We start from the raw sequence: 13,442 nt of genomic DNA, 5'->3' as shown, positions 1-13,442 counted from the left end.
TCAAAGTTAGCTTGCTATTGCAAGCCTCTCCGAAAATTGGCCACCCTACATTTAAGGGAACATTCCATTTGATCATTTTGGAAACATTATGGGAACGTTACTTTTGAATGTTCTCTGTATGTGAAAAACAAGTATTAACATTTAAAAAAAAAAGTTAAACATCCAACTAAAATGTATCAGAAATAACAATGCATAAATAACATTTTTGTGCTCACTTTTGAGAACATTATTAAAGATTAGATAACTCTGAACGAATGTTCTATTAAGGTTACAGGAAGAACAATTGTTAGTCAAAGTTCTGAGAAAGTTTCCGGAAATTTTGCGGACAAAAAAGGTCAATTGTCTATGTGAATAATGATGTATGCACAGCTCACATAGAAGTCAACTTGAAGTTGTTGCCAAATCTGAAGGGGAAAACTTTTGCCATTGCGCAAAATTCCAGAATGTGTGGATTTCTATTGAAGTGACTGGATTTTGCCCTGCAAAAATACGCCGGACAACGATAAACGTGACCGCACCTTAACTCACATGACAAGAGGTTAGCCCATCACAACAGAAGTCATTTACCTTTAGAAGTCTTAAATGTACGATAGAAAAGCATTCTGTTTATTTCTAAGGGGCAAAAAGAAGATGGAAATGGTAACGTAAAACTAAATTATGACTGTTTTTGGAATATTATAATAAAACTTCAGATGAAAAATATAGTGCTGTAAAATTGTTTTCTTTTCATGGGTATTACCATTGAAACTTACTTGGAGATTTGACTGGAGATTGACTATTTGTAGAGAAGTGTCCAGCAGTTCTTCTTACTAAAATGGAGAGGAGAGCAATTGAACAACAGATTTTCAGAAATTAGTGGAAAATGACAGGAATTGACACGTGAATCACAAAGTCAAAAAGAGTCAGAAATTCAGTTACAGTTGCTGTTATTCTTCCCAAACCTGCCTTCTACGAGTATGAGGTAAAGGCTGAAGCAAATGCAAATTCACGGCTGTACAGTAGAAGACGCAAATGCAGTTCATTTTTTTCTTATTCATATGGTTGAATTGGATTATCGAAGGTCCGCAGCAAAGACATTGATTAATAAAATGAGATTAAAAACATAAAGTATATTTGTATTATTTAACATATTTAATAATAATGCAATATTCTAAGTTTGCATTTCACTGTTTTATTCATATTTAGGAATACTGAATCTGTTTTTGTGAGTTAGATGAGTAAATGCATGCTCATATTTAGTCTAGATCTACAATAACTATCATGCTGACAGCGCACACAACGCCTCCCCCAATTTCTCTCAGCGTGGGGACAGGAGAGGTGTCAATCAATAAATGGAAAAACACTTACTTAAAATCTCTGATATTTTGTTTCAATTTAAAAGTAATGTATTACTTTACTAGCTACTTGAACAAGTAACTTTATTATAACTCACATTACTTGTAATGCATTACACCCAAAATTGAGTGTGCTATAGTGGTGGTGCAGTGTATCCTCACCCGATCCAGGGGATTTGCTGCGGCGGGTGGGTCCAGGGCTTTTACTACCAGAGTATCTCACAGGAGGAGCAGAACGAGAAGAATAAGAGGACTTGAGGACCTGGCATTCTGGAGACAGAGACACTATAAATGAGCAGGGAATGTAAATACTTGATATCGTATAATGTCTCATGAGGTCTCAGAACGTTTTCAAATACAGACAAAGAATAGGAGCAGTTAAAGTCTTTAGCCACTTTAAACAATTAACCTTTTTACCTGTTTAACTAATTGTACACTAGCATTCAAAAGTTTGGGGATTTATTTATTTTTAATTTTTTTAAAGAAGTCTCTTATGCTCAGAAAGGCTGCATTTATTTGATAAAAAATATAGTAAAAACAGTAATATTGAGAAATATGTGACCCTGGACCACAAAACCAGTCATAAGGGTCAGTGTTTTGAAATTGAGATTTATACATCATCTGAAAGCTGAATAAATAAGCTTTCCATTGATGTATGGTTTGTTAGGATAATCTGAGATACAACTATTGAAAATCTGGAATCTGAGGGTGCAAAAAAATCTAAATATTGAGAAAATTGTCTTTAAAGTTCTCCAAATTAAGTCCTTAGCAATGCATATTACTACTAATAATATTTTTATATATATTTGCTTTAGGAAATGTGCAAAATATCTTCATGGAACATGATCTTTACTTAATATCCTAATGACCTTGGCATAAAAGAAAAATCAATAATTTTGACCCATACAATGTATTGTTGGCTATTCCCAGAAATATACCCGTGCAAAGTTTTGTGGTCCAGGGTCACATATTATTATAATTATAATTTAAAATGACTTCTATTTTAATATATGTCAAAATGTTATTTATACATTTGATGTAATGCTAAATATTAAGCAGCCATTTCTCCAGTCTTCAGTGTCACATGATCCTTAAGGAATCATTTTAATATGCTGATTTGGAGCTCAAGAAAGATTTCTTATTAATATTTGATTGAAACCAGTTGTGTTGCTTAATACTTTTTTGGAAACTGTGTTAAAAAAAAACAGGATTATTTGATGAATAGAAAGTTCAAAATAACAGCATTTATTTGAAATAGAAGCTAAAATAAACAAAAACTTTTTTTTATCATATTGACCCCCGGCTTCTGAATGGTTGTGTATAAATCTGGTGATTTATAGCATGTGCAGTACAAAAGACATGCATGCGTACACAAAATGCTTGTATAGTATCAGGTATCCTAAGTAGTATCTTAATATAGATGTTTCACGAGTTCACACTTACATCAAATTAAATAGAGTAAATATTATGCGTATTTGGCGTGCTGTCCGGGGGAGGGCTCCGGGCTCGGAATTTTGCCCGAACCCAGAGTACCCCCCCGTGATGGAAATAGTCTAGAACTAGACTACATATATTAATTTGATGTCTTATGTGAGTTTAATTAAGTGAGGAGAAGGGGTGGTGGAGGGATGCTAAGAAACTGTCAACGACAGGAAGGTAAATCTATATAAAGGTAATATATAAAGGTAAGTCTATATACACCTCCTATCGTTGATTTTTTAATGAGCTCCTCTTGTGTTCAATTAGGTTTAATTATCTGGGTCTGCTCCACTTAACAGTTTTAATTTCCTGAATGTGTTCCTCCCGAAATTTGTTTATAAAACATCAATTGTTAGTAAATGAGTGGTATCTGCAGATATATTCACGTGCCAAGACTGTGCTTTCGCAGAGGCGTAATCAAATTGTCTACCCAAGACCTATGAGTCTGAGAGCAGTGGGTGCAGAACTTTAGTAAGGAATGACTGACTCATGCATGTACAGCAGATATAGTGGGCCCGATCTGTCCTGTCGATTACACGGCACTTGCTAATGACGCCGAGCAGTGATAAATTAGCAGATGAGCACTAGATCATGGAGTGATGAAGTTAAAACAAGCCGAATGGCATTATTAAAATGCCATTACTGCCCAGCTAATCTGTTTCATGGGGCTTAATTTAAGCATTTCACAGCAGAATTTGAGAGAGAACGTGTAATGAGTTCTTTAGTTACAGAAGATTTAGATTTGGGGAGGGCTTGCGTTTTAAGGACACTCCACTTCTGCTGCAAAGAGAAATGGTTGAGCAGTAAATACAGTCAGACGCAAACTTACCATTTCTTTATATTTTTGGAAAAGTCCTACTTAGTCTAAGTGGGGCAGCGGAGAAGAACTAGGACAAAATGCCAAGAAGCTGAACTAAATTCGCCCAGCTATGAATCAAGTTATCACAGTGTGTGTGGTAAATGCTACAAGAAATGGGTGTTTCAGCAAGCAGGACGGAAATTATAGGCAAGGTCATATGATTTTATTTAGAACTTCATGGCCACAGAACATCTTCACTTCCCCACCTGCACTTTCATGTTTACTAGTAGACAAACACAAACTGCACACTGAACAATGGTGAGGAACTTCTCATAACAAGGTCACTTCCTCTGACAATGGTAATCCTTAGGTCCTTCGTGTTCATTCTGGAAAATGGATTCAGTGAATGAATGTGAATGAACGATTCCAGTATGGAAATGATACTATTGTGATCCTTTTTGAGTGACACACTGATGTATGAGACAATTCTATGGTGTTTTTGTGATGATAGCAAGTTATAAATATGCACTGATACAACAGTTTTGTTTTTTTGCCCCTGCTTCTTTGTTTTAAAGCACTGGTGAAAAATACAAAATAGTAATTGTATTCCCTATAAAATATTTTCCACGTTTGTTTAACTAAATTCTCAATATAAAAAATAAAAAGCCGGGTGAAATTTAAACACAACCGTCTCTTATGCTCTAAAAGGCTGCCTTTATTTGATCAAAAATATGCTGCTTAATATTTTTGTGGAAACAGTGATACATTTTTTGATGAATTTTGATGATTTTTTTAAATCAAAAGAACAGCATTTATTTGAAATAGAATCTTTTGTAATTTTGATCAATTAAATGCATCCTTTCTGAATAAAATTATGAATTGCTTTCACACAAAAAATCTCACTGACCCCAAACCTTTGAATGGAAGTGTATATTAATGTATAACCCCATTTCCAGAAATGTGATTTGTTATTTCTCTTAACCCTTCATTTTTCTGACAAAAGTATGTTCAATGTTTTCACTGACCAACTTAATAGTATTTTGTAAATATAAACACTTCAAAGTTGGAACAGAGGCACCTTTCCTTTTAATTACACTTTTTAATCATTTGGGAATTGAGGATACTAATTGTTGCAGTTTTGCAAGTGAAATTTTCACCAAATATCGCCTGATACAATTAGACAGCTGCTCAACACTCTGTGGTCATTGTTGTCTGATTCTCCTTTTCATGATGGGTCATACATTTTCAGAAGGAGACAGATCTGGACTGCAGGCTGGTCATTCAAGCACATTCACCTTACGGTGTAGAGTGTCTACGAAACCACTGATGTAGCACATGAAGAATGAGGCCTGGCATTGTCTTGATTCCCAAGAAAGATGTTATCTTGATGGCAGTATATGTCTCTGTAAAATCACAATATATGCCTCCACGTCAATGGTGCATTCACACATATGCAAATCCCCCATGCCGTTTGTACTAATGCACCCCCATGCCATGACAGATGTTTGCTTTTGCACCTGTCGCTGATGAAAGTCTAGATCAGGGGTGTCCAAACTCGGTCTTGGAGGGCCACTGTCCTGCAGAGTTTAGCTCTTACTTGCCTCAACACCTGTCTGGAAGTTTGTAGTGTGCCTAATAAGACCTTGATTAGCTGGTTCAGGTGTGTTTAATTGGAGTTAAACTTTACAGGACAGTGGCCCTCCAGGATCAGGATTGGACACCCCTGGTCTAGATGGTCCATTTCGTCTTTGGGATTGAGAACTCAATGTCATTTTCCCAAAACCAGCAGAAAGGTCGATTCATCTGACCACCGCACACATCAGTCTTCTGACCATCTGAGATGAGCTCGGGCCCAGAAAACTTGGCACTATCTCTGCATTGAACAGATGTATAGCTTTCTCCTTGCGTAACAGAGATTCAAGTTGAATTTCTTTATACAGAGGCAGACTGTTACAGTAAATGACAATGGTTTTCCAAAGTACTCTAGAGCCCATGTGGCTTTTTTTTTAACACAGTAGCATGATGGTTTCTCATGTAGGGCCATCTGAGGGCTCGAAGGTCACGCACATTCAACAGAGGTTTCCTGCCTTGCCCTACATGTTCTGAGATTTCTCTGGATTCCCTGAATCTTTTCACAATATTATGTATGGTAGATGGTGAAAGACCAAATACTTTGCAATCTTTGGCACAAATTTGGTGTGCCATGACCCATATTTGCTTGCAAAGACTGGGCCTTTGGTGGATCTTCCTTTTATACCCAAACACGATACCCTCACCACCAGTTCACCTGCTTATTTTAGACTGTTTCAAAACCGCTCAACTTGGATACTCTGCAATCTTTTCACTTCTTTTATTTTACCTCTGTCTCTCTATTTTGGAGTGTGTTGCAGCCATCAAAATCAATATATGTTTATATTTACAAAATACAATTAATTTGGCCAATTAATCCAAAACATTGGACATTTTTCTTTGTACTTTTTAAATTAAAAGTTCAAGAGAATTAACAAATCACTGATTCTTGATTTTATAGCATTTTACAAATTGTCCCAACTTTTCTGGAATTGGGGTTGTATAATATGCAATGTTTTATATATATACTGTATGTATATATATATATATATATATATATATATATATATATATATATATATATATATATATATATATATATATTAGACAGTGTGTGTGTGTGTGTGTGTGTGTGTGTGTGTGTGTGTGTGTGTGTGTGTGTGTGTGTGTGTGTGTGTGTGTGTGTGTGTGTGTGTGTGGGCATGTTTTTGTGAAATATCAGGACACAAATGTGTATAATGACATGGGTATGACATAGGTATTACAAAAAGAGGGTGAAATATGAGGACGTTCCCCATGTCCTCACTTTTCAAAATGCTTATAAATCATACAGGATGAGTTTTTTTTCACAGAAAGTGAACTGCACAGTCTCCTGTGAGGGCTAGGTTTAGGGGCAGGGGCAGTGTAAGGGGATAGAAAATACGGTTTGCACGGTATAAAAACCATTACGCCTATGGAATGTCCTCACATTTCACAAAAACAAACGTGTGTGTGTGTGTGTGTGTGTGTGTGTGTGTGTGTGTGTGTGTGTGTGTGTGTGTGTGTGTGTGTGTGTGTGTGTGTGTGTGTGTGTGTGTGTGTGTGTGTGTGTGTGTGTGTGTGTGTGTGTGTGTGTGTGTGTGTGTGTGTGTGTGTGTGTGTGCATGTTTTTCTATTCTGGTAGAGACTTGAACCTGAATACACACTGACTCATGGGAACTCATGTCACTGTGGGGACCTAAATTGAGGTCCCCATGAAGAAACAAGCTTATAAATCATACAGAATGTCTGATGGGTAGGTTATTGGGGTAGGGTTAGTGTAAGGGGTTAGAATATACAGTTTGTACAGTATAAAAACCATTACGTCTATGGAGAGTCCCCACAAAGATAGTGAACCAGATGTGTGCGTGTGTGTGTTTGATATGTCTTCTTAGACGTGTAGTGAAGGGATACATTTTTTTTATTTGAGTTTAGTATGAGAAACATTGGGTTGAAATGAAGTTAGTGTTTAGCTGAGCCTACCGGTTATAAAGGCTGTGGAAGCCTTACCACTGTGATCCAACACAAAATCATCCTGTGCGTAACGGTATTTCTCAGGGCCGCACGCGATGAATACGTCGTCGTCCCCGAAAAAATCCTGCAAACATGTAATCTGAACAGAGAGAGGAAGGGGTGGGGGAAGAGAAAAAGAGAGAAACACTGTTTGAGAAATGAATGGAAGTAACCATGTGACTATAACAGCTATCTGATCAACTGATAAAGCATGAAGTAGTTCACAATGTTGTGCTGCAGTCTATTCAGGAGCTAGACATACCAGTAGCTAAACTCAGACTGATTGTTCTTTTTTTCCCATTTGCACAAATGGACATAAACATGATAAAATCTGTTAATTGGAACTGAAGGCAGTAGCAATGGTAGCTGAAAGTATGATTGTAGAATTTTATCAATGACAGGCATTCCTGTTCTTTATAGAGTTCTGCAGATTCTGTGTCAGCCTGCCAATAGCTAAACACACACTCAGGTGTCAGGATCACCTCAAACACAGCCAGAAATAGAAAACATAATTTTTTTCAGTATTGTTCTACATGGAGATTAATACAATTGAAACAGTGGCGGTAATACAAACTTGTTTTAATGACAGATGAAATCAAACATTTGTTAAATAAAAAAGACAACAGGTTAAGTAATAATATAAGGAATAAGTAATATATTTATCAAAATGTTCTAGAATATGTTTTTTTCTAACTGACTAATGAGCGATGGACTTTGAATGGCTTTCCAGAAGTAAATGTAAAGAAGTCATAAATAATGTCACATAACATATGCAACAGACTTTACAAGCTGTTTTATTGACTTCTTTCCGTGGTTGAAACACTGATTGAATGATTGTGAGACATGATGCATTTTAGTTGTACTGTTTCTTCCAACATACCTTCTGATGTTCACCCATTCATATTTATTTTGTGCTATAACTAGTAGTAAAGAAAAACTAGATAATCGGTTCATGTGTCGCTATAACTGAGGCATCTAGAGCAATCTGTACACCGCAACATTAAAGAGCATCATCATATGACAATTATTGTTTGAATTCCGTTATAATAATTGAGAGAATTTGAAAGCTGAGACTTTGTTTCATATCATAAGTAACAAGGAACAAAGCTTATTGTGATTATTATATGGGATGTGCATTACAAATAATGTTTAATGAAGTTGTGTTCATGCGTCAACTGAAAACAGCACAGTCTAAGTCATATTGTTTCATCAAAATTAAGATGAATTAAAAACAAGAAATCATTATTGTGAACCCAGCCCTAGTGTCCACGCAGCTGCTTGATGTTTCCCTGTTGAAGCTTAACCACGTTGTGTGCGAAATCGATGATGATGCAGTCTTTGGAGAAGAGCTACTTAATCGTCACCTTGATTTGGCCCTCCAAAGCTGTTTTGGCCGAAACCAAAAATTCATTTTCACAGTTGATTTCAGTGCATCACTACTTTTAGATAAATTGACCAAATCTGAATTCAGACTGAGTGATATACAATGCGTCACTATAGGAATACAAAAAAAAAGAAACAATTTAAGAGCACATGCAAACACACCCACATACACACACAGCCGCAGTGGTAGTGGGCAAAAAATGACGTCTGGATTTCAGCCCACTCCTCCACACATGGAGGTGGGCAGCAAGAAACAGATGGTCCCAATGTGGAGCTCCATCAAACACACACACACATCTACATGGAATTGAGTGAAAGATCACAGACAGATGGAGAGGAACACAGCCCCCTCTTCCCCTTCATGAGTCTGACACTGTATAGAGAGAGACAAAAAGGCCGAGAGAGAATTGTTTTAAGACCGATCTAGGACTTTAGTAACATAATGCTAATGATAAATCAGCTATTCAACAGCCTCTAATGGCAAAAGAGGGGTTTAATCTTTAAATATTCTCACTGCAAACATAAAAAGACATCACAACAACTCAGCTTGAATAAGTCTTTATTTCTCTCTGAATCACATAAAGTCCTGAAGTGTAAAGATGGCCGGTCTGTGGGACGGAACTTGAGCAGTATTCCCATCAATAAGCGGGTTAGAGGAACATATGGGCCCAGTTGTTGGCCTGAGTACAGTGGCAGACTAAAGACACACTGGGAGACTATTAAACATGCTTGAAATGTTTTAGCTGATGTATTGGATCTGTAAAACAAAGTACCGTCTGGAATGGAGTCATAAGTGTTTCTGTAAACTGATTATTGGAACCACAAGATAAACATTTACAACCTACAGTCAAAAGCATATACACAGTCAGAATAAGGGGTACAACATTTTTTTTATAATTTTTTATGTATTTCATTAAGTATAAATATTTGTCAGTAAAAAAAAACGTCTCGGTTACGGATGTAACCCTCGTTCCCTGAGGAGGGAACGGAGACGTAACGTTAGTGACTAACGAATGGGGGTTTCGCTTAGAAGCCTATCAACTTCGAGTTTTGAGAAAACGCCCAATGGCGTGCCAATGCCATGGGGCATGCGGAATTTGCATACGTAGCTCCGCCTCACTGCGTGAGTATATAAGGAAGTACGAGGCAATATCGCATTATGTTACCTGCTTGAGGAGCCAAGACTGAACTCCTGCGTTCCAGGCAACACAGCTCGATGTGGCAAGGGGACGTTACGTCTCCGTTCCCTCCTCAGGGAACGAGGGTTACATCCGTAACCGAGACGTTCCCTTTCGTTCAGTCACTACGACGTAACGTTAGTGACTAACGAATGGGGGTCCCAATATAATCCCGCCACTCAGCTGTCTTCCAGTGCCCTGCGTAAGTGTGAGTACCCTGTCGTAAGACTAGTACGGACGAAGGACTCCCACTTAACACAGGATTACCAAGGTACACTGGGAAGCATATCCCAGTGAGGGAATGCCAAGATGCCTACCCGTGGGGAGGACTTAAGAGACACATATGACCCGGAGAGGGTTGCATATGGAAGATCTCTAGGGTACCAGCCGAAGGTGGATTTTTAACCCTAGGGGTGGCGGGGACACGCCAAGGGAAGAAACCCGCTCACTGCGGAGACTTACGGTGAAATACACATGTGGGGGTCGCCAGAGGGAACCATGCACATGGGGCACCTGGCCGGACATGAGGGTCTGGGCTCGAAGGGGCAGACTGAACTGATGTCGGCGTCGACAGTGCTGGAGGAGCTCAGGGCTCTCGGGGAACTCACCTGAGGAAATATCGCACGTATCCAGTCCGTGGAGTGGAGTGGCGAGCAAGCGAAGACACCTGAACCTGGTCCTTCACCGGCCCCTCGGGGGGGCGAGTACATAGTCGGACACTGGCTCCACTCGGAGATTATAGAATCTGGCGAATGTGTTGGGTGTTGCCCAGCCTGCAGCTCTGCAGATGTCTGCTAGCGAGGCGCCATGCGCTAGAGCCCAAGAGGAAGCCACACTCCGGGTGGAGTGTGCCCTCACACCAAGGGGACATGGTCGGCCTTGCTGCTGGTAAGCCAAAGCAATGGTGTCCACTATCCAGTGAGACAGCCTTTGCTTTGAGAGAGCACTTCCCTTCCGCTCTCCACCATAACAGACAAAGAGCTGGTCTGAGGTCCTGAAACACTGCGTCATGTCTACGTAGGCGCGGAGAGCGCGTACTGGACAGAGCAATGCCACGGCTGGGTCTGCCTCCTCCAAAGGCAGCGCTTGCAGGTTCACCACCTGGTCCTTGAACGGAGTGGTGGGAACCTTGGGCACATATCCAGGCCGGGGTCTCAGGATCACGTGAGAGTTAGCCGGCCCGAACTCCAGGCACGCTTCGTCAACCGAAAATGCCTGCAGGTCCCCGACCCTCTTGACTGAGGCCAATGCGGTCAGCAGAGCCGTCTTCATAGACAGAAACTTAATATCAACCGACCACAAAGGCTCAAAGGGAGGTCTCTGCAGAGCAGTTAGCACTACTGCGAGGTCCCAAGAGGGTACGAGAGGAGAGCGAGGAGGATTCAGTCTCCTAGCTCCCCTCAGGAACCTGATGACCAGGTCGTGCTGACTTACCTTTTTGTTCTCCAAGAGATCGTGGTGGGCAGATATTGCGGCCACATATACCTTGAGGGTGGAGGGAGACAGCCTTCGCTCCAGCCCCTCTTGGAGAAACTCAAGCACGGACCCGATCGGACATTTCCAGGGTTCTTCTTGGCGGGAAGAGCACCAGGTGACGAAGAGGTTCCACTTCAACGCATAGGCATGCCGAGTGGACTCTGCCCTAGCGGAAGTGATGGTGGCGACCACCGTAGGTGGTAGGCCACTCAAACCTGCCGGGTCCCGTCTAGGAGCCACACTTGGAGGTTCCAAAGGTCGGGACGCGGGTGCCAAAGGGTGCCCCGTCTCTGAGTAAGTAGGTCCGGTCTCAGAGGAATAGGCCAGGGAGGGGCTGTCGCAAGGAGAATGAGTTCGAGGTCCGGCCGTGCCAGTACGGGGCGACCAAAAGGACCTGCTCCTTGTCCTCCCTGATCTTGCACAGAAGCTGTGCGAGTAGGCTCACTGGGGGAAACGCATATTTGCGTAGGCCCCGCGGCCAGCTGTGCGCCAGTGCATCCGTGCCGAGCGTGCCCTCGGTCAGGGAATAATACAGGCTGCAGTGGGAAGAGTCGTGGGAGGCAAACAGGTCTACCTGTGCGTCGCCGAACTGTTCCCAAATCAGCTGAACCGTCCGGGGATGGAGTCTCCATTCTCCCGGGAGAGGCAGAAACCGCGAGAGCTCGTCGGCTGCGTGGTTCAGGACTCCCGGAATATGGACAGCACGAAGGGACCTCAGGCGCTTCTGACTCCATAAGACGAGATGGCGGGCGAGTTGAGACATGCGGCGGGAGCGTAGACCGCCCTGGTGGTTGATGTACGCTACTACGGCCGTGTTGTCTGTCTGGACAAGCACATGTTGACCCTTCAGCAACGCTCGGAAGCGGTGCAGGGCGAACCGTACTGCCAGCAACTCGAGGCAATTGACATGCAGGAGGCGCTGGGGTCCTGTCCAGGAGCCCGCGGCTGCTTGTCCATTGCACATGGCACCCCAGCCCGTGGCAGAGGCATCCGTCGATACGACAACATGCCTGGAAACTCGTTCTAAGGGCACACCGGCCCGTAGAAAGCTGAGGTTCGACCACGGGGTGAGTGTCTGTAAGCAGGCCCGAGTCACTTGGACCCGGAGCGTGCCAGACTGCCATGCCCATCTCGGGACTCGATCGCGAAGCCAGTGCTGAAGCGGTCTCATATGAAGCAATCCGAGCGGCGTTACCGCGGCTGCAGATGCCATATGCCCCAGGAGCCTCTGAAAAAGTTTCAGTGGAACCGCATTCTTGCTCTCGATTTGTCGGAGGCAAGTCAGCAGAGACTGCGCGCGCTCGCTCGAAAGCTGCGCGTACATGGCGACCGAGTCGATCTCCATACCGAGAAAAGAGATCCTCTGCACTGGGCAGAGTTTGCTCTTCTCCCAGTTGACCCGAAGGCCCAGACGGGTTAAGTGGTGGAGAACCAGATCTCTGTGTCCGCAAACCTGCTCTCGAGAGTGGCCTAGTATGAGCCAGTCGTCGAGGTAGTTCAGGATGCGGACCCCGTGCTGCCAAAGGGGCGCAAGGGCTGCCTCGGCGATCTTCGTGAAGACGCGAGGGGACAGAGATAACCCGAATGGGAGAACTGCGTACTGGTATGCCCGCCCCTCGAAAGCAAACCGTAGGAACGGTCTGTGTCGAGGAAGGATGGAGACATGGAAGTAGGCGTCCTTCAGGTCGATCGCTGCAACCAATCGTCCGGACGAACGCATTCGAAAAGGCGTTTCGCAGTCAACATCTTGAACGGAAGCCGGTGAAGGGATCGGTTCAAGATGCGAAGGTCCAGGATTGGCCGTAACCCACCGGTTTTCTTGGGTACAATGAAGTAGGGGCTGTAGAACCCCGACCTCATTTCGGCTGGAGGGACAGGCTCGATCGCACCCTTCGCCAGTAGAGTGGCAATCTCCGCACGCATGACGGGGGCATGGGCCCCGGTCATGGTATAGCGGACTCCCCTGTAACGGGGAGGAGCCTGCGCGAACTGAATCGCGTAGCCGAGCCTGATGGTCCGGGCAACCCAGCGGGACAGCCCCGGAAGCTGAAGCCAGGCTTCCAGAGACTGCACCAACGGGGTCATACGGACGACAGACGTACCCTGGGTGGGGCAGCGAGGCAGCGTTACCGGCGCGGACAGGGGAGGCTGTTGGGCGTCCCCGGGTCGGAGCACGGTTAACGGCTGCGCCCT

The 13,442-nt window shown here is 42.9% G+C and overlaps 1 protein-coding gene across 12 annotated transcripts in view; it reads right to left on the bottom strand.

Moving 5' to 3' along the window:
- The window catches only part of dclk2a (doublecortin-like kinase 2a), a 72,860-nt gene that overhangs the window by 28,236 nt on the left and 31,182 nt on the right, over positions 1–13,442 (bottom strand). For 6 of the 12 annotated variants that reach the window (XR_013816135.1, XR_013816136.1, XM_079811592.1 and 3 more), the window contains exons 3-5: positions 7,183–7,312; positions 1,497–1,604; positions 753–809 (exon numbers count right to left, since the gene is read on the bottom strand). Coding sequence is in view for 9 of the 12 variants with exons in the window: in XM_079811592.1 (XP_079667718.1) it covers positions 753–809; positions 1,497–1,604; positions 7,183–7,312 (295 nt within the window). In the remaining 3 variants the exon portion in view is untranslated. Of the gene's footprint in view, positions 1–567; positions 613–752; positions 810–1,496; positions 1,605–7,182; positions 7,313–13,442 lie in introns of all 12 variants that reach the window. The other 6 variants (XM_079811590.1, XM_079811595.1, XM_079811591.1 and 3 more) reach the window with 3 other exon arrangements.

The sequence above is a fragment of the Gobio gobio genome (assembly GCF_949357685.1).
Source record: "Gobio gobio genome assembly, chromosome: 3".
Taxonomy (NCBI): domain Eukaryota; kingdom Metazoa; phylum Chordata; class Actinopteri; order Cypriniformes; family Gobionidae; genus Gobio; species Gobio gobio.
This window is presented reverse-complemented; position numbering and strand designations above follow the sequence as displayed.